The following is a 21374-nucleotide window of genomic DNA, read 5'->3' as shown; positions in this document are numbered from 1 at the left end:
GATTTCGACACGGATTGGACCCCTCTTGATTTCGACACGGATTAGACCCATATCTATTTCGACATGGATTGGACCCTTGTTGATTTCGACACCGATTGAACCTGTCTAGATTTCGACACGGATTCGACCCGTGTCTATTTCTACATGGATTGGACCCATGCTGATTTCAATATGGATTGAACCTGTCTTGATTTCGACATGGATTGGACCCGTGTCTATTTCGACACGGATTGGACCCGTGTCTATTTCGACACAAATTGGACCCGTGTCTCTTTCGACACGGATTAGACCCGTGTCTATTTCGACACGGATTGGACCCATGTTGATTATCGACACGGATTGGACCCGTGTCTATTTCGACACGGATTGGACCCATGTTGATTTCGACACGGATTGGACCCGTGTCTCTTTCAACACGGATTGGACCCGTGTCTCTTTCGACACGGATTGGACCCGTGTCTCTTTCGACACGGATTGGACCCGTGTCTCTTTCGACACGGATTGGACCCGTGTCTCTTTCGACACGGATTGGACCCATGTTGATTATCGACACGGATTGGACCCGTGTATATTTCGACACGGATTGGACCCATGTTGATTTCGACACGGATTGGACCCCTCTTGATTTCGACACGGATTAGACCCATATCTATTTCGACATGGATTGGACCCTTGTTGATTTCGACACCGATTGAACCTGTCTAGATTTCGACACGGATTCGACCCGTGTCTATTTCTACATGGATTGGACCCATGCTGATTTCAATATGGATTGAACCTGTCTTGATTTCGACATGGATTGGACCCGTGTCTATTTCGACACGGATTGGACCCGTGTCTATTTCGACACAAATTGGACCCGTGTCTCTTTCGACACGGATTAGACCCGTGTCTATTTCGACACGGATTGGACCTATGTTGATTATCGACACGGATTGGACCCGTGTCTATTTCGACACGGATTGGACCCATGTTGATTATCGACACGGATTGGACCCGTGTCTATTTCGACACGGATTGGACCCATGTTGATTATCGACACGGATTGGACCCGTGTCTATTTCGACACGGATTGGACCCATGTTGATTTCGACACGGATTGGACCCGTGTCTCTTTCGACACGGATTGGACCCGTGTCTCTTTCGACACGGATTGGACCCATGTTGATTATCGACACGGATTGGACCCGTGTATATTTCGACACGGATTGGACCCATGTTGATTTCGACACGGATTGGACCCGTGTCTCTTTCGACACGGATTGGACCCGTGTCTCTTTCGACACGGATTGGACCCGTGTCTCTTTCGACACGGATTGGACCCATGTTGATTATCGACACGGATTGGACCCGTGTCTATTTCGACACGGATTGGACCCATGTTGATTTCGACACGGATTGCCAGTTGATGCCGTGAAAAGGCCTCGTTGTTCTGAACTGGTGAAGATGTTGCTTTAATGATGCTCTGGAGAGAGACGTGTTCTGTGAAAACACAATCGGTTGTCAAAAGGCGATCGGGTGATGTTTTGACCCGAGGAGGTTCGAATCGGGGTGTATCGTTCAGCTTGTGTGGTGAGTGACTTTTATGATTGTCGGATTTTACGTTGAATACTATTTGGTAAGACGAGAAAAGAGAAGAAATCGATAAGTGGTGATGCACGCTCGTGGGCGGTAAGGAAAGAGCGCGGATAATTCGAATGAAGTTTAAATCAAATTAAATGTTGAAGAAGAAGAAGAAGAAGAAGAGGAGGAGGAGGAGGAGGAGGAGGAGGAGGAGGAGGAATAGGAGGAGGAGGAGCCCGTCGATGTGGGGAGGATGTTGCAGGGAGACGGCGCTGAAGAGAATATTTTAAAAGTACATTGTGAGTCGGTTCGAGGATGTTATGGGTTTTTTTTTAAACGTTTCGTTACGAGTATGACTGAAAGTGATGTTATTCGTGTGCGTTGCTTGCTGTCGGTGTTCAGATTGATTTTGTTGTTGCTTTCACGGCGATGTAATAATAATTTGTAACGAGTTTTTCTCGATCCCCACAGTCCTTGTGCGCCGCATGCGCAGATCGTGAAATTGTTTTCTTGCATTGGAGATGATTATACATGAGGTAATTCGACGCTGAAGGTGGCCATTCGGCCCATCGTGCTTGCGATATATTAATTTTTACTGTAACACTTTGTTGACATTTTCGTTGAGGCGGAGTCGGGAATGTAACAAGGAGATTCGACCCAAGAGGAGGCCATTCGACCCATCATGCCTATTCTACACCAAAGGCAAAACTGCATGAAATAAAATCTGTCAAAACGACTTGATTTAATCGGGGGAAATAGGAGAATAGTGGGATGAGAACAGTGTGGCAGATTCATCTTTAATCTATATCAATGCAGGAGGCGGTGAGGGTGAAACTGGTGCAGGAGGCGGTGAGGGTGAAGCTGGTGCAGAAGGCGGTGAGGCTGAAGCTGGTGCAGGAGGCGGTAAGGGTGCAGCGGGTGCAGGAGGCGGTGAGGGTGAAGCTGGTGCAGGAGGAGGTGAGGGTGAAGCGGGTGCAGGAGGCGGTGAGGGTGAAGCGGGTGCAGGATGCGGTGAGGGTGAAGCGGGTGCAGGAGGCGGTGAGGGTGAAGCGGGTGCAGGATGCGGTGAGGGTGAAGCGGGTGCAGGAGACGGTGAGGCTGAAGCTGGTGCAGGAGGCGGTGAGGCTGAAGCTGGTGCAGGAGGCGGTGAGGGTGAAGCGGGTGCAGGAGGTGGTGAGGGTGAAGCGGGTGCAGGAGGCGGTGAGGGTGAAGCGGGTGCAGGAGGCGGTGAGGCTGAAGCTGGTGCAGGAGGCGGTGAGGGTGAAGCGGGTGCAGGAGGTGGTGAGGGTGAAGCGGGTGCAGGAGGCGGTGAGGGTGAAGCGGGTGCAAGATGCGGTGAGGGTGCAGCGGGTGCAGGAGGCGGTGAGGGTGAAGCGGGTGCAGGAGGCGGTGAGGGAGCAGCGGGTGCAGGAGGCTGTGAGGGTGCAGTGAGGGAGATTTGTAGGAATAAGGTATGGGAGACTATTAAATATGTGGACTCTTCATCCTGTAGGAAGGATCGTCGACATAGTTTCGTGCAGTTTTGAAGGAGCAGGAATTGGGGACATTAAAGAAAGGGTAAATGACATCGTATCGGGTCACGGTTGGAAAATGGTTGTGGTGCAGGACTTGGAGCAAATGAGGTACACCTGGGTGCGAATGATGTTGGGAAAGTTTACTTAGAAGTTCTGAAAAATAGATATAGGATATTGGGTAAGTGGCTGAAAACAAAGGGTTGTGAGGTCATGTTTTCTGGAATTCTCCCAAGATTAGGAAACGATATAGAAATCATGAGCAGAGCAATAGATGTCAACCAATGGCAGGAAGAATGGTGTAGGGAGGAAGGTCTCGCATTTAAGAGGTAACAAATTTAACCCGTTATTTAAGAATGGTTCCAGAGAAGAATTTGGGAACTTCAGAAGTTTGACTTCAGTTGTGGGGACGATATTGGAGACTTTAGTTGGGTAATTAAAAAAAACAAAGGCACGCACGTGCACCGTTCAGGACAGTCCCTTTACAAATCCAAATCTACCCATTTGTACCACATCCCTGTGTGCTATATACCTCTTCATGCTCGCACATGCAGTGACATATGCCCCCCTCCGGTCAGTTCACTCCAAATTGGATTCATACATGCTACCTCGGGTGAAGCAGTTTTAAATTCAAAATGAAACCTCAGTCCTTAACAGCACCCGCCCCCCTCTCCCCGCCATACGCATTCCTCCAACCTCCTTGCAGTCCATGCAAACAGTACACATGCACCGGCGATATACTCATCCTTTCACTCCGACACGTGCACGGATTCTCACCGACACGCTCAACTTTACCCACATCTACACTGCACGTCCGCCGTGGCTTCAGCGCCACAGCAAATCTGCTCCCATCGTGCCAGAGCACATGCCTTGTGAGGCCGCGTAACCTCCACCACGGCACCATGCATCACGGGCCCGCGTGCGAGTTTGTTCCTCGAATCCCGTGCACCACACACACGTAACCAAGCATACATGCAGATGCATCTCGTTTTTTTTCATTTTCTGTCACGCGCACGCGCGCACACACACACACACACACACACACACACACACACACACACACACACACACACACACACACACACACACACACACACACACACACACACACACACACACACACACACACACACACACACACACACACACACACACACACGTGAAGGTGGAAAAGGACTTATTTAATGCAATTTAATTCGAAGCTATAAGGCAATTGAAGGTGAAAATTTTGAAAGGGGTGTAGACTTTCTATCGGCACTCTATGTTCCACATTGAAGGCTGTCTATTTCTGTGTGTCTGTCCAGTTCATAACTTTTTTTACCTTTTGAGCTTTTGTCATTAAATTTTCAAGTTTTATTTGGAGATTATGGAGAAGACAAATTAATAATTTGGTGAAAAGGTCAAAGGTCAGCATCACAAATCTTCAATTTTCATCCAATTGATGTGAAATTTTAACTTACCATTTGAGCTTTTCTCATTCAATTTTCAACAAAGCTTTATTATGAGAATATGGAGAAGAGAAATTATTATCAGTTCAGTCAAAAGGTCAAAGGTCAGCATCACAAATCTTCAATTTTCATCTGATTGACTTGAAATTTTAAGAATTTTCATATTTGGTCACTGAATTGGTTCACCAGTCAAAAGATAGAAAGCCGATTGTTTCTTTCGATAAAAAAGTCAAAGGTTGTGCTTGCATAAAATCGTCAATTTTCATCCGATTAAATTGAAATTTGAGCAAGTTTTACATATTGGGTCACTGAAGCTTATTGTTTTTGAGTTCAAAAGGTTAAGGTTGCCTAAAATTATCAGTTTTTATTTATTTATTTACTTTTATTATCTTGCCAAACCGAAGTTTTGCAAGATATGTTCGTCAGCTTGTATGTTTTTTTTTTATTTTTTTTATTTTTTTTTGTTTGTCTGTAATCACGTATAAAAAATTCTGCAGAGCACAGTTATCATCGGAAATTTTTGTAACTTCGCATATCAGAGGCCTATAGAGGTCCCTTTCAGTGCACAAAATTTTGAAGGTCAAGGTCACTTTGGCGCAAATCAGGGGAGTCGACGAAACCCTTATTTTTTGAGTAATTTTGATCGGATAGTCTTCAAACTTCATGGGAATATAGTTCATGGTCTGGCGCTCGGCTGATTAATTTTTGGTGGCGATTGGCCTTGATCTTCATATGTTTTTTTTTTTTTGTTGTTTGTTTTTTTTTTGGTCTGTAATCACGTATAAATCACTCTGCAGAGCACAGTTGTCATTGGAAATTTTTGTAACTTCGCATATCAGAGGCCTATAGAGGTCCCTTTCAGCGCATAAAATTTTGAAGGTCAAGGTCACTTTGTCGCAAATCGGGAGTCGACGAAACCCTTATTTTTTGAGTAATTTTGATCGGATCGTCTTCAAACTTCATGGGAATATAGTTCATGGTCTGGCGCTCAGCTGATGAAGTTTTGGTGGCGATTGGCCTTGACCTTCATGGTTAGCGCCTCAGGTCAAACATATTTGACCCCAAGGTCAAATTTTCAAGTTTTAGGAACCATATCGTGTAGTACCTCAAATTGAACACCTCGATGAGTGCTTTCTAGATATGTCAAGCTTGAGACATTATGACGTCATTTGGTGACGTTATGAGGCAAAAGCATATTTTTCATGGTTACTCTGTAGAACGATTCTCATCGGAATTTCTCGTAGGCAGATATTCCTCAAGGAGTCGCTCCTGGTGGACAGCAGCTCTGTTCACCTCAGTGTGACCTTAAAGAAGTCACACGTGGTCACCTTTTGGCAAGATACGGGTCACCCTGCGGGTGACATTGGTTTATTTTTTTATTTTAGCCGTTTTCGTCATGTTTGGAATGTGGAGGAAGTCTGAATGCAAAGTGGAGATGGTCAGGTTTTGCATTTTCAGATGCTTTCTCGTTGCTTTTGTTGTCATTCAATAACTTGGTTATCTATGACTCTTGATAATATCCTGAACTAGCTTTGATGTACTCCTGTTAATACTCCTTAGTTAGCTTTGGTGTATGCATGATAATTTAAATAGTTTAGTCGGCCGACTCACCCGAACAGTGCAGAACGCGGCCAAGTTCCGAACGCAGTCAAAAAAACCATACCAGTCATAAAGAAAAATATTTAACAATTCAACCCGAATTAGGGATACTCAATTAAAGTGCTGGAATTCCAGCAGGTAGATTGCCACACTTTCTTTATGAAGTAATTGGTTAATAAACTAGAAGGGCACTCAGTAGAGCACATACCTCCGCCACGTAATGCCTGATCCACGAGAACATATCGGGCCCAATAACTTTTTGAAATATCATGCTATATAATCGTTTTTGAGCCCCATCTTTCAATGGTGAAGAATCACTTGAAAAATTCTAGTAGTCGGATCCGGTTGCGGATCTTCACCAAAATTAAGCGTTGCTGTCCTTGGCTGATCAACCACATACACAAAAAAATTCAGAACGATTGCTTGAAAACTGTGGCCAAAAATCGTGTGACAAACGGACAGACAAAGACAAATGCAACAGACCAACATACTTGGTGAAAATTTTTTTCACCAAGTAGCAAAAAGACAGAGAGGGTTGAAAACATAACCTCCTTCCACCTTCAGTGGTGGAGGTAAAAATGTTTTTTGCATTCATTGAAAGCCACTGAAGGAAATGTGAAATATATTTCCTTTGAATTATTCTTTGTAAAGGTCAAGCAATGTGTTTTCCTGATCAATATCAGTGTTCCAAACCTTTACAAGGTAATGTGCTGTGACTCAAAATACTCAATTCATCCCAAATTACATGTTTATTCCTCCAAAAAGGTTCACCCAACCGTCCATTGTTCACAGTGGATTTCGAAGGACCTGTTTTGCTTGGATGCTGACCAAATGGTGAAATGGAAGGATTTGAAATCCTGCGAATAAAGATAGAGGGTGTGGACTCCTTTGGTTCTGAAGAAGAGAAAGGGGACAAAAAAGATGGTAAGTTGTGAAATATCTTGTAACATTATAGTTTTCTCATTTGTTTGTTTTCCATGAAGTTGTTCACATGTCTTCTATCTGTACAGAGGCCTGCAAAAGTATTCACCCCCTAAAAATAATGTAACTTTTGGATGAATTATGAAGCATATAGAAACAATTTTTCCAAATGAACTTTTTTTTATTCACATCTGAAGAGATTAAATTAAACACTGTTTTAGTTGAAGGAGGTTACATGAAAGGAACACCTGCAAAAAACATGCACAAATCAAAATTCACTTGTTGGAAAAGTATTCAGCACCTGAGGTCAGTACTTGGTTGAAGCACCTTTTCCTGCAATGACTGTCTTTTAGGGTAGATCTCTACCAACTTTGCACAGTGAGATGGTGAAACCTTTGCCCATTCTTCATATGAAAATTGTTCCAGTTCTGCCAAGTTTGATGGGGATCATCAATGGACTGCAATCTTCAAGTCTCACGATAAATGTTCAATTGGGTTCAAATCAGGACTTTTACTGAGCCACTCAAGAACATTTATTTTCTTCTTATTCAGTCACTTCAGTGTGTCTTTAGCTTTGGGATTCGAATCATTGTCCTGCTGAAATGTGAATCTCCTACCCAGTTTCAGATTCATGGCTGACTTAACCAGGTTTTCATCAAGGATTCTCCTGTAATTTTCACCGTCCGTTGTCCCTTCTATCCTGACAAGCTTGTCAGTCACTACTGATGAAAAGCAGCCCCATAACATGATGCTGCCACGACCATGCTTGACAGTAGCGATGGCATTGACTGGATGATGTGGAGTGTTTGGCTTGTGCCAGATGTAGCACTGAATTGATACCAAAAAGGTCCATTAGACTTTTTTTCCACATGCCTGCAGTATCATTACGATGCTTTTTCACAAGCTCCAAACGAGCTTTTAGATTCATCTTTTCTCAGTGATGGCTTCTTTCTTGCCACCTGTCCATAGAGGCCAACTTTGTTGAAGGGAACGGGATATTGTTGATTGATGAACACTGACACCCATCTCAGACAAAAAGCCTTGCAGATCTTTCCAAGTCATTGTTTGATTTACAGTGACATCCCGAACCAGTTTTTCTCGGCTGCTGCGTTTGGATGAGCAAACTGATCTTGGTAGAATCTGGATGCTATGATACGTCTTTCACTTCTTAATAATGGATTTCACCATACTCAAAGGGATAATGAGTCTTATAACCCTATCTTGAACGGTGCTTTTCCACCACTTTGGAAAGATCCTTGGTCTTCATGCTTGACTTGTTGATTTACCAAGTGAGTTGCACCTTAAAACTACTTAAGGCCCTGTCACACCTTTCTTTACGATTTAGCCAGCGTATGCCGACGTATGAAAAATTTGTCTAAAACGCTGGCACACGTCGAATACGTTATGGATAAGTTTTGTATACGTTAAGAGCACGCTGGCATACGTCGTAGTACGCCGAGCTCGTCGACAAATTTTAACATGCTTGAAATTTTTCGACGTATGCCAGCATATGACTCACACGTTCCGCATATGCTGGCCATAAGTTGTAGGCATGTTACGCGATCGTTGACACACATCGATACACGTTACTTATAAGTCGAAACACGTCGAGGTAATGTTTAGCATACCCGAAACTTATTTCTAACCTATGAGTAATGTGTTGTCGGCACGTTACGCGATCGTTGACACACGTCGACACACGTTACTTGTAAGTTACTCAAAAGTTTAAACACGTCGAGGTAATGTTTAGTGTCAGTGTTCCAGACTCCGTTTTTTTTTTTTGTTTTTTTTCCCCCTTTGTCATGACGTTGATGTTGACACTTCGATTTCTAGTGCAGTTACAATATAATATAATTAATAGGCTGCCGCTCAACGATTTAAATCATAACCGCACTAGAAATCGAAGTGTCAACGTCACCGTCATGCTGAAGAAAGAAAGAAAAAAAAAAACCAGGGAGTCTGGAACACTGATGCTAAACATTACCTCGACGTGTTTCGACTTATGAGTAACTTACAAGTAACGTGTGTCAACGATCGCGTAACGTGCCTACAACTTATGGCCAGCATATGCAGAACGTTTGTCATACGCTGGCATATGTCGAAAAATTTTCAACATGCTGAAAATTTGTCGACGTACTACGACGTATGCCAGCGTGCTTCAGCGTGCTATTAACGTATACAAAACTTACCCATAACGTATTCGACTTGTGCCAGCGTATTCGGCAAATTTTTCATACGTCGGCATAGGCTGGCTAAAACGTCAAGGTGTGACAGTGGCTTGACACTTCGATGTCTAGTGCGGTTATGATTTGAATCGTCAGCCGCAGCCGAGAAATAGGCTACGCCATGTGATCGTCGGCAATATGCTGCCATGCTATGCACAAGTTAAACTATGGTTGGGCATAGGTTGTGAACGCCGACAACACGCTCAGCATTCGTTGATCTAAGTTATCTATATATTATCGAAACGTTCTTTGTACGTTACTTATACATTATGCATATGTCCAACTCGTTATTAATATGTCCAAAACTGGAAAAAAAAAATCAATAGTTCAGTGTACGCCAGCGTTTTACATACATTTTGATACCTTGCCATACGCTGGTGAAAACGTCAAGGTGTGACAGGGCCTTTAGATAAGTGGGGGAGCTTAATCATTATATTAAACCACTAATTACATACAGGTTAAACTAATTGCACCAATTTTGTAACCTTGAAAACAAATAATTTACTCCTGAACTGATTCAGGGTTAATTAGGCAAAGGGTTTGATTACTTATGCAACTGAGAATCATCTGATTTTTTTTTCTCTGTTAATCTAACTTATGCACATTTTATTTGCAGTTTTTTTTTTTTTTTTTTTTTTTTTTTTTTTTTAGCTTTATCACTTTTGAGTAGTTTGTGAAGACTATATATTAAGTTTCATTTGAAAGCATCATGGAATAAGCTCAGGTGACAGAAAAATGGAAAACCTTGGAGGGCGGTGAATACTTTAGCAGGCCACTGTAAATGGAACATAGCTTTAAATGCTACTATAGGGCTTGCAAGGTGTGTTGTTCTGCTTAAATCTTACAGTGAAGATGCTGCTCAAGCTACATACCTGTTGTTTTGGAAAAAACTGATTCAGAATTTATCTGGTGAAAATTCAAAATACCTGAATTACACTGTGGAAATAATTATTCGGCAGGATCCCTCTGGACTCCAACCCCTTCACTGCGAGAGGTCGTGGCTTGTGTGTTTATAAATTATGAATTGTTAGAAAATGAGTTTAATACCCCCAGTAAGGTGTATCGTCATTAAGAAATGTGATCCTATAAAGTTTTGGCACGATCAACCTTGGTTAAAAGAAGATGAGCTCAGAGGAGTAGCATCACAAAGAATGTCTCATTCACTTTTATATCGAGGATAACATTGCTCCAAACTCCGAGTGAAATGAAATAACATCCTAAATTAAAGCAGATCACACAAAAAAGTGAAAAATATGATCTTGTTTAAAATATATATTTTTTTGAATTTGGAGACTTGGGAATAATTAGCATTTGGTAGCAGGACTTGAGGTGGAAAGGGGGGGGGGGGTTCTCAACTTGCGTTTCGTTGTGGGACTTGAGGAGAAAATGGGGGGGGGTTGACTTGCATTTGGTAGGAGAACGTAAGGGGAAGTGGCCGGGGGGGGGGGGATAATCCTCTCTGCCGGCATTAGTGCAGGATTGAACGAAATAGGGTACAATGCCATATAAAAAAAATCTACACCCCCTTTCAAAAGCTTGGAATTAAATTGCATTAAATCAGTCTTTTTCCACCTTTTATTTACACATTGTAACTCACAACTTCCAAGTGAAAAACAAATTATAAAAATTTCAAAAAATTAATTTAAAATACAAAATGAGAATATCTTGGTTGGATAAGTGTCCACCCTTCCTTGTAATAGCAATTGTAAATTGGCTCAGGTGGAACCAGTCACCTGCAAAAATCATGCACCAAGTTAATTCACCTCTGCCTGTTAAATTGTAGTGATTCTGACTATTTCAGAATAAAATCAGCTGTTCCTGGAGGTTTCCTCTGCTGGGTAGTGTCGTTCACAGCAAAGACTCAATCATGAGCACCAAGATCTTTCAAAAGACCTCCTGGATAAAGTTGTGGAAAGGCACAGATCAAGGGATGGGTATCAAAATATTTCAAAGGCATCGAATATCCCTTGGAGCAGTCAAGGCAATTATTAAGAAGTAGAACTCGTATGGTACCACCAAGACCCTGCTTAGATCAGGCCGTCCCAAACTGGATGACCAAGCAAGGAGACTGATCAGAGAAGCCACCAATAGGCCAATGGCAACTCTGAAAGCGCAACATGCCTTTATGGCAAAGACTGGTCAATGTGTGCATGTCAACAATATCCCAAGCATTCCACAAGTCTGGCCTGTATGGTAGGGTGGCAAGAAGAAAGCCATTACTCAAAAAAGCACACCTTGAGTCCCATTTGAGGTATACAAAAAAACCAATCCGGAGATTCTGAAGCCACGTGGCAAACAGTTTTGTGGTCTGACGAAACCAAGATGGAACTTTTTAGCCTAAATGCAAAACGTTATGTTTGGCGTAAACCCAACCCAACACAGCATATCACCCAAAGAACACCATTCCTACTGTGAAGCATGGTTGTGACAGCATCATATTATGGGGATGTTTCTCATCAGCAGGGGCTGGGGCACTTGTCAGGATAGACGAGAAAATGGATGGAGCAAAATAGAGAAAAATCCGAGAGGAAAACCTGTTGTCCTCTGCGAAAAAGCTGAAATTGGGACGGTAGTTCATCTTTCAGCATGACATCGACCCGAAGCACACGTCCAAAGCTACACTGGAGTGGTTAAGGAACAAAAATATAAATGTACTTGAGTGGCCCAGTCAGAGCCACGATCTAAATTCAATTGAAAATCTGTGGCATGACTTGAAGATTGCTGTCAATCAATGCTCCCCACGCAACTTGACTGAGGTTGAACAGTTTTGTGCAGAAGAATGGAAAAACATTGCCCAATCAAGGTGTGCAAGGTTGGTAGAGATATATCCCAACAGACTCACAGCTGTAATTGTTGTCAAAGGTGCTTCCACCAAGTATTAACTCAGGGGGGTGGACACGTATCCAACCAAGATATTCTAGTTTTGTATTTTTAACTAATTGTCTGGAATTTGTTGAATTTGTTTTTTTCACTTGGAAGTTGTGGGTAACGATGTGAAAAAAAGTCTGATTTAATGCAATGTAATTCCAGGCTATAAGGCAACAACAGTTGAAAATTTTGGAAGGGGGTGTAGACTTTTTTTTTAAAACTTTTTTTTTTTAAATGTTGAAGGCTTCAGTCATGAACTGAATAGTCCTCATCGAGGCCAAACCCTAAATGAAAGGAGCTGCATTAATAGAAAATAAGGAAAGAGAGAATAGTCTCAGTTTTTGAGTAAGTAAAAAAAACCTGATTTTTGAAAAGGGGAAGGTCATAAGTGTATGGGAAGACGTGAGAAGGTAAAGAGTTCCAGTTTGGCAGTGGAGGGGAAGAAACAAACATCGTAACGACCCACCCTGGAGTTGCCAATGGCCACACAATAATTATGTGATTTAGTGGCTTGTCGAGTATTCCTTGGTCTCGCTAATGGTGGAGGTACACAAGCAGCAAGTTCTTGCGAGCAGAAACCGAAGTAATATTTGTAGAAAAGAGAAAGAGAGCTGACTATACTATGCAGCGTAATTTGAGCGGGTCGAATTTTGAGGTCACATTGGTAGAGTTGACAAGTCGAATAACTTTGGATTCAATTCTGTCCAGTCAGTATGTGGAGCTGGCACCTCCCCTGATGTGAGAGCAGTACTCTATACAAGGACGACTCAATCCTTTATATAGTTGGAGCATCTGTTCAGAGGAGAAGAATCTTCGACATCTGAACAGGACTCCTAATTTCTTCGAGGCAGACTTAGCTATTTGCGTAATGTTTGAATTACAGGATAAATTTGATGTCGGAGTAATACCTAGTAGGTTTATTGTATCACATGGTGTAATTGTAGAGCTTCCAAAGGAGATGGGAGCGTTGAGAGGAGTTTTAGAGAGAGGGAGAGAGATGTGAAGAAATTGAGTATTTTAAGCATTAAACTTAACTTCATTACATTTGCCCCACTGGGAGATCTTGTCCAAATCCTAATTTAAAGAGGTGGCTGTGATGAAAGGAGATGTAGATCGAGTGAGGGAAGACGGGGCAGATGGGAAAGACATTGAGAGATGTAATGTCGAGTCATCAGAATGAGTGCATTTGGTTATTTGTGGAAGAAAGAAGGCCAATGATAAAAAGAAGGAAGAGTGTTGGGGACAGAACGGAACCCTGAGGTACACCGCTGTTGATGGAGAAGTGTGTTGATGTTGAACCATCAATAATTACGGAGATAGAGCGGTCGGAGAGAAAGCTCGAAATGAGAGAGCAGAGTTAAGGAGAAAAGCCGAAAGAGGGAAGCTTAGATATCAGACCCTGATGCCAAACTCTGTCAAAGGCTTTTGAGATATCAAGACTTGCAACAAAGGGTTCCCCAAAGTCTTTCAAAGAAGAGGCCCAGACATTCGTAATGTAAGAACGGACATCACCTGTAGATCTTGCCTTGTGAAAGCCGCATTGCTGGTCAGATAAAAGACTGTGAGATTCAAGGTGCTTGAGAAAATGGGAAGTGAGAAGACATTCAAAGACTTTGGAAACAATCAGTCAGATCAATAGGACGGTAGTTAGAAGGGTTTGAACGATCACCCTTCTTTAAAATAGGCTGTGCTAAGGCATGTTTCCAGGAAAGAGGAAGAGTTTGGGTTTTTAAACAAAAAATGAAACAAACAAGCAAGTATGGGTGCAAGTTCTGAAGCACATTCCTTCAAGACATGGGGAAGAATGCCATCTTGCCCGTAGGCCTTGCTTATGTCCAGAGAGAGGAGTACTTTTTTTGACTGCATGAAAAGTGATTATAGGGAAGGACATAGGATTGGTGAGGGGAGCATCAGAGGGAGATGGAATGTTAGAGTCATCCAGTGTGGAGTTTGAGGAGAAAAGAGAACCAACAAGAGTTGCTTTATCAGTCGGAGAGACAGCGATTGTATCAGCGAAACAGAAAAGCAAAGGAAAGGTAGAGCGACAGAAGTTGTTGGAGATACTTTTAGCTAAGCTCCAGAAAGATGTATTAGTGGAAGAAGATGAGAGGTTGTCACATTTCTTTTGAATAAAGGAATGCTTCGCCTCACGAATAACATGTTTTCAATGATTTCTGGCAGATATGAAAACTGAATGCGAGTGAAAGGAAGAAGAGTTTTTCCATGTCCGATATGCGGCATCCCTTGCACGAATGGCTGCAGAGCAGGAATTATTGAACCAAGAATTGGTTGGAGAGATATATTTGAAAGAGAAGGGAATATAAGCCTCCATTCCTGCAATGATAACTTCAGCTATACGTTCAGCAGAGATTGAGGCATTGCCTGAGGAGAGGCAGTAGTCTTTCCAGGGAAAGTCAGAGAAGAAGTTTCGTAAACCAGTCCAGTCAGCATTATTGAAATGCCAATACTGGTGTTTCATCGGAGCAGTCGAAGAAGTGGTGGTGGTAAGTAAAGTGATGTTCATAAAATTGTCGTCAGAAGAACCAATTGAAAGCTGAAATTGTGTAATTGTAATGCAACGGATTGGAAGTGAAGAATAAATCCAAAGTATTGGTCGTGTGGTTATGACGATCTGGGATATGGGTAGGGTGGGTGATAATTTGTTCCAAATCATTAAGAATTGAAAATGTAAGAGCTTCAACTCTCCCAACATCCGTGTGGGAAGATTTCAGCCACTCCCTGTGGGGGACATTGAAGTCTCCGAGATGGAGAAATTCTGCTTGAGGGTGTTCGGATATCATGGCCTCATGACGAGTTAAGATAGTCAAAGAAAGCTATAACGTTTGTAGAATTGGGAGAGCAGTAAGTGGAACAGAGAAAGATGGTGATGGTCGGGAGATAAATATTAAGCCAGATGACATCAAAGTTTGGAGATTCGAGGTCCACAAGGCGTACAGCAGACGTGTTGATGTTGGAGTGGACACAGACTCCTCCTTTGAAGAGGAATTGCGAGTGAAGGTTGTAGTTCAAGATGTTATAAGAATTAACAAGAACGTCATGTGATAATTGGGTCTTTGATAGAAGCAATATATTAGGAGAGGAGCTTGCTAGATGATGTTCAACAGAGGAAAGATTCGAAGAAAGACCACAGATGTTGGTGAAATGGATTGAAAAAAAGTCACGTTGGTTCAAATGGTAAGGGTCTTGGGAGGGACCGATACGACTACTGCTTGAGTCCCCCCTCTCGTTGGCAGCAGAGACGGGCAGGTCACCGGAGATTCTTCGCACCCCATAATGCCGGCAACTGGGGGCCATTAACTTTTCGAACTTTATCATATTTATATTTAATTGCAGACTGTCTGAGGGAAATGAGAAGAAAGAGAAATTTAAGAGAAAGAATGTAAAGTGAGGAATGAAAATGAGTGAGTGAGAAAAATGTATGACATTTGTTTCCAAGAAAGAGATATTAAAGCCAGCCTGATAGCTATAGTTTGAGTGAGACAGAAAGTAAGACCAGCAATCCTGACACGGAGTGTGCAAGATGGTTCCGGGCACCACTTTAACACTGCAAAGTCAGAACGGTAGTCCTATCCTGAGCAGTGTGACCACTCCTTAGCTTTTTTCACAAGATCTTGGCTATTCGTTGTTCACCTTGGCTTCTTGGTTTTCTATAGGTTTTCTTGGCGTATAGGTTTTCTATTATCATCGCTTTTCCGAAACCTAGTGAATTCTTGGCTTTTTTCATTGGCTCACCTTGGCATTTATGAAAAGGAGGAGTGGTCACACTGACCCAGAGCGGTTGCTGTCGACAACCTACCTAAAATAAAAATAAATAATTAATTGTACGACCTCTCGGCACTGTACGTTAAAACAGCACGTTCAAATGAGACAGCATTACCACCCGTCGCTTTCAAACACCACGTACCATTTATAGAAGAGATTAGGCCTTAGTTATTTTATAACTTGGTTTACGCAGTTCTTCAGCTAAAATGTAGGGTCAGTAGGTTGAAATATAAATATAATTTCAATTTTTAGAAATCATATATTTTTATGATTTTTTTTTCGGACGTTCCATGTGGATGTCAGGTCAGGTCTGTGACCTGCTACAGGTACCATGTAAACCTGTACTAACCTGTTCCATGGTCGGGTTATCGGCGACTAAACAGTCTCCCCCCACCAGGTTTTCTGGTGAGGAGGGTGTTTGGATATGGACACCCAGCAGGATTAAAAACAAAACCTGTCAAAGAGCGGAGGAGCTTCTTGTGAGCCAACGGCCATCCATATCTAGTGCCCAACTGTGTCTGCGGACGTCCTCCTGCAGTTGGGTTACTTTTTATTAGGAGGTTGATGGTAGGATTTGCACTCCGGCCACTGTAAAACAAACAAACGCAAAAAAACCTGAAAACCCACTCTGTGGGAGTACCTCCTGTGCAACTTCCCTTCGCAGGGCAGCTCACCAGATGACGGGATTGGGGCAAAGCCTTCGGGACCCCCAATCTTTGATGAAAGGAGGGAAACCACGGGGTAACCTCCCTGGGTCAGATTGTGGGAGAGTATGTCGAAGTGGTGCTGAGGTGTCGTCCACCAGACGACGGTCTCTTTGGGTTAACCTGAGGCAGTCCCTTCGGGTGGGTGCCTGGAATGTCCTATCCCTAAGAGAGGATGATCACCTGTCTCTGTTATCATCTGAGCTCAAGCGTTTAGACCGGTATTGCAGCACTCTCTGAGGTTCGGAGACCGGATTGCGGCGAGATAATGGTGGGTGGTTACACCTACTATTGGTCTGGTCGCTCTGATGGTTACCATACTCAAGGAGTTGCTGTTGCTGTGTCCAATAAGCTGACCCCAATGATAATTGAGGTAACACCGGTCAACGAGCTTATTATGAGACTAAGGATTCGTCACTCCTTAGGTGTCATTTCCCTGGTCTCTGTCTATGCTCCGACTGAGGCGAGTGACCTCACCGTGAAGGACACATTCTACGCCACGCTCGAGTCTATGGTTGATCAGTGCCCCAGACGAGATACACTTCTAGTCTTGGGGGATTTCAATGCATCGACTGGAACTGATAGGGATGGTTATGAGACGTGTGTTGGTCCCCATGGGTCAGGAACTATGAATCAGAATAGCACTAAGTTCCTTGACTTTGCAAGAAGTCATGGACTTAGGGTGGCCGGTTCATGGTTTCAGCGCCCACAAGCTCATCGCTGGACTTGGTATTCCAACGCTGGCGGTGTGGCAAAGGAGATTGACCATGTCCTCGTTGACGGTCGCTGGAGGATGATCCAGAACTGCAGGGTCTACTGGAGTGCTCAGTTCCTCAATACTGACCACCGGCTTGTTGTAGCAACTCTAAAGCTGCACCTTAAATCCTGGAGAATGGTACCATCCCAGCCTAGGCTGGATGTTTGCAAGCTCAAGGATGAGAGAGTAGCTGAGGAGTTTGTGAACAGGCTGAGTGGACATTTGGGGTGTCTGGGTGCTTTGGGGGGGGGGGGTCCTGAAGAGTTATGAATTACCTTCAAGACCACCGTCCTTGATGTTGCCGGTGGATGTCTTGGAACTCACCGCAGGGCAAAGAAGAATTTTGTCTCTCAAGGGACACTAGACACCATTGACCAGAGTCGCAGGGCCAGGCTGAATGGCAGAGTTGAGCTGTTCAGGGAGCTGAGGCGTAAAACTGTACGTGCACTAAGGGTGGACAAGGAGGCCTATGTGTGAGGAATCTGTGAGGGGGTAGAGCATCACCTGTGAACAGGTGATTCTCGTCCCGCTTACAGGGGAATTCGCGCATTGCGTTCATCCAAGCCCATCACTCGGATCACTGCAGTTAGAGCAGAGAGTGGTAGGCTCTTAACAGAGGAGTCTGAAGTGAAGGCCCGCTAGGCCGGTTACTTTGAGCAGTTGTTCCAGGCTGATCCACCAGCTGTCGAATTGGACGTCAATGGTGTTACAATCCCTGTTGCTGACCCTCCAATCAATTGTGGTCTACTTTCGCTTGTGGAGACACGGGCTCCGGTGAACCGGTTGAAACAGGGTAAAGCTCCAGGGATCTGTGGCATCCATGCTGAACTTCTCAAGGCTGGTGGAAATGCTGCACTCATGTCGTTGCATGCAGTTTTGTGCTCTGCCTGGAACACAGGCATCATCCCAACTGATTGGAAGAGGGGCCTTTTTGTCCCTCTCTGGAAAGGGAAGGGTGATCGCCAAGACTGCAACAACTACCGAGGGGTGACACTGCTCTCAGTGCCGGGCAAGGTCTTTGCTCGGATAATTCTTGATAGGGGTCGCCACCATCTGCTTGAGCACCAGCTTCCAGAGCAGTCAGGCTTCACAACAAAGAGGTCAACGATTGACCGTATCCTTGCTCTACGTGTCCTGACCGAACGCAGACGAGAGTTTCGGCAGGGGCTGCTTGCAGCCGATGTTGATCTCTGTAAAGCAGGGGTCGGGAACGTGTGGCTCGCGAGCCAGGTATGGCTCTTTTGATGATTGCATCTGGCTCGCAGATAAAATTGGAGTTTGAAACTTGGAAAGCCCAATATTTCTCGCAGAAGCTTTACCTATAGTTTGAATGGTGTCGTGCTTCATTCACGTGCAGGGCTGAACTTGGCAGAAGGAGAGAAGAAAAAACACCTCCGAATTGTCTGAAGCGGTTTTTGTTTCGTCCAGTCATGCGGCCGACGCGAGTAGTGATTTCGGTTCCTCCAATGACGTGCCGCCGCCGAGACGCGTCACGGAATTCATCTCGACCAATCACGCGCCACCGCTGAGGCGACTCGTGATTTTGGTTCCTCCAATGACGTGCCGCCGCCGAGATGCATCACGGAATTCATCTCGACCAATCACGCGCCACCGCTGAGGCGACAGCATCCCAGAGTCGGCCGGCCGCGCCGCACCTCTCGAGTATGTCAGCCCGTGCGCAGGCCAGCCAGACTCACTTGGGTCAACATCTCCCTCTCTCTAATTTGCTCAAAGCTAACCCTTCGACGAAGAAGATGGCGAAAAGAAAAAAAGATGAGGAGTATCGTACATTTCAGGACGAATGGGCCGAATAATTTGCCTTTGTGGAGAGAGCAGGTTCTGTGGTGTGTCTAATTTGCAATGACAAAATTGCATCGATGAAACGGTTGAATATAAAGCGGCACTTCGACACGCGCCATGCTACCTTTGCATCAAAATACCCTGTGGGAGACAGCAGAAAGAAAGCGTGCCAAGAGCTACTGAGCAGGGTGCAAGCCAGCCAGCAGCAACTCCGCGTATGGACCCGGCAAGGTGACTATAATTCCGCCAGCTTTGCTGGATCTTTAGCAATAGTGAGGAACGGAAAACCATTCACAGATGGCGAGTATGCAAAAACGTTCATGCTGGATGTCGCCAATGAACTTTTTGATGATCTTCCGAACAAAGACAAGATAATCAAACGGATACAAGACATGCCTCTGTCGGCAAGACCTGTTCATGATCGTACCATCATGATGGCAAACCAAGTGGAGGAAACGCAAGTGAAGGACATAAATACAGCGCCGTTCTTTTCCCTGGCTTTGGATGAGTCAACAGACGTAAGCCATTTGTCGCAGTTCAGTGTGATTGCAAGATATGCTGCTGGTGATACACTGCGCGAAGAAAGTCTTGCTGTTCTGCCAATAAAAGGGTCCACAAGAGGTGAGTATTTATTCAAGTCTTTCATGGAGTTCGCTCAAGAAAAAAATCTACGAATGGATAAACTTATCTCGGTGTGTATTGATGGTGCTCCGTGTATGTTGGGGAAAAACAAAGGATTTGTGGCGCTTCTCCGTGAACATGAAAATAGACCCATCCTAAGTTTCCATTGCATTCTACACCAGGAGGAACTTTGTGCTCAGATGTGTGATGGGCCGCTTGGCGAAGTGATGTCGCTGGTCATTCGTGTGATCAACTTTATTGTTGCCCGAGCCTTAAATGCTCGCCAGTTTAAAACACTGCTGGATGAAGTTGGAAATAACTATCACGGTCTGCTTTTGCACAGCAATGTGCGTTGGTTGTCAAGAGGGAAGGTGCTTAGCCGTTTTGCGGCTTGCCTGAACGAAATCCGGGCTTTCCTTGAAATGAAAGGGATTGAGCATCCTGAGCTAGCCGAAACTGAGTGGCTCCTCAAGTTTTACTATCTCGTGGATATGACTGAACATCTGAACCAGCTCAACGTGAAAATGCAAGGCATTGGAAATACAGTGTTATCCCTTCAACAAGCCGTGTTTGCTTTTGAAAACAAGCTGGAGCTCTTTATCATGGATCTTGAAACAGGTCGTTTACTACATTTTGAAAAACTGAGACAATTTAAAGATGCATGCACAGCAAGTGAGCCCACTCAAAACTTTGATCTCCACCAGTTAGCTGGCTTCACATCCAGTCTCCTACAGTCATTCAAAGCACGCTTTGGAGAATTTCGTGAGCACACTCGTCTTTTTAAGTTCATCACCCATCCAAACGATTGTTCACTGAACACAGCCGACCTGAGTTCCATTCCTGGTGTCTCCGTCAGAGATTTTGAAGCAGAAGTGGCTGACCTGAAGGCCTCAGACATGTGGGTGAATAAGTTCAAGTCACTGAATGAATATTTGGAAAGAATCGCACGACAGAAAGCAGAGTTGGCGAGCAAGCACATGTGGACAGAAATGAAAAAACTTCAACCCGAAGACGAGCTGATTATCAAAACTTGGAACGCGCTTCCTGTCACATACCTCACACTGCAGCGTGTGAGTATTGCTGTATTGACCTTGTTTGGATCTACGTATGCATGTGAGCAGTCTTTCTCACATCTTAAAAACATCAAGTTGAGGCTTTCATCCGTTAGACGTGATCGTAGGTTGACTACGATCACGTCTAACGGATGAAAGCCTCAACGCTTGCATGAAGCTTAACCTCACCAAGTACCAACCAGACTACAAAGCCATCAGCAAATCCATGCAGCACCAGAAGTCCCATTAATGGTGAGTATTATAACAACATTATTTAAAAGAATAAATTCAGAGGCTTATTATACTAACATTTAGTTGAATTCAGTCTTAAAATATATTATATGGCTCTCACTGAAATAGATTTCCAAATATTTTGTTTTAATGGCTCTCTGAGTCAAAAACGTTCCCGACCCCTGCTGTAAAGCGTTCGATTCAATGAATCGGGATGCCCTCTGGAGGATTCTTGGTCTTCGTGGGGTGCTACCAAAACTGATTGATCTGATGGCTGAACTCTACTTTGGT

General features: G+C 44.0%; 1 protein-coding gene across 9 annotated transcripts in view; it reads left to right on the top strand.

The window, feature by feature from the left end:
* The window catches only part of LOC147033350 (uncharacterized), a 193042-nt gene that overhangs the window by 53161 nt on the left and 118507 nt on the right, over positions 1-21374 (top strand). For 3 of the 9 annotated variants that reach the window (XM_085871586.1, XM_085871585.1, XM_085871576.1), the window contains exon 2: positions 6914-7045. In XM_085871586.1, the coding sequence (XP_085727712.1) occupies positions 6961-7045 (85 nt within the window). In that variant the 5' untranslated portion in view covers positions 6914-6960. Of the gene's footprint in view, positions 1-1415; positions 1573-1748; positions 1863-2053; positions 2100-6886; positions 7046-21374 lie in introns of those variants that run through there. The other 6 variants (XM_085871583.1, XM_085871577.1, XM_085871578.1 and 3 more) reach the window with 6 other exon arrangements.

Source organism: Eptatretus burgeri, chromosome 2, assembly GCF_056783735.1.
Source record: "Eptatretus burgeri isolate ZD-2024b chromosome 2, Ebu_testis_v1, whole genome shotgun sequence".
In the NCBI taxonomy this organism is placed as follows: Eukaryota; Metazoa; Chordata; class Myxini; order Myxiniformes; family Myxinidae; genus Eptatretus; species Eptatretus burgeri.
This window is presented reverse-complemented; position numbering and strand designations above follow the sequence as displayed.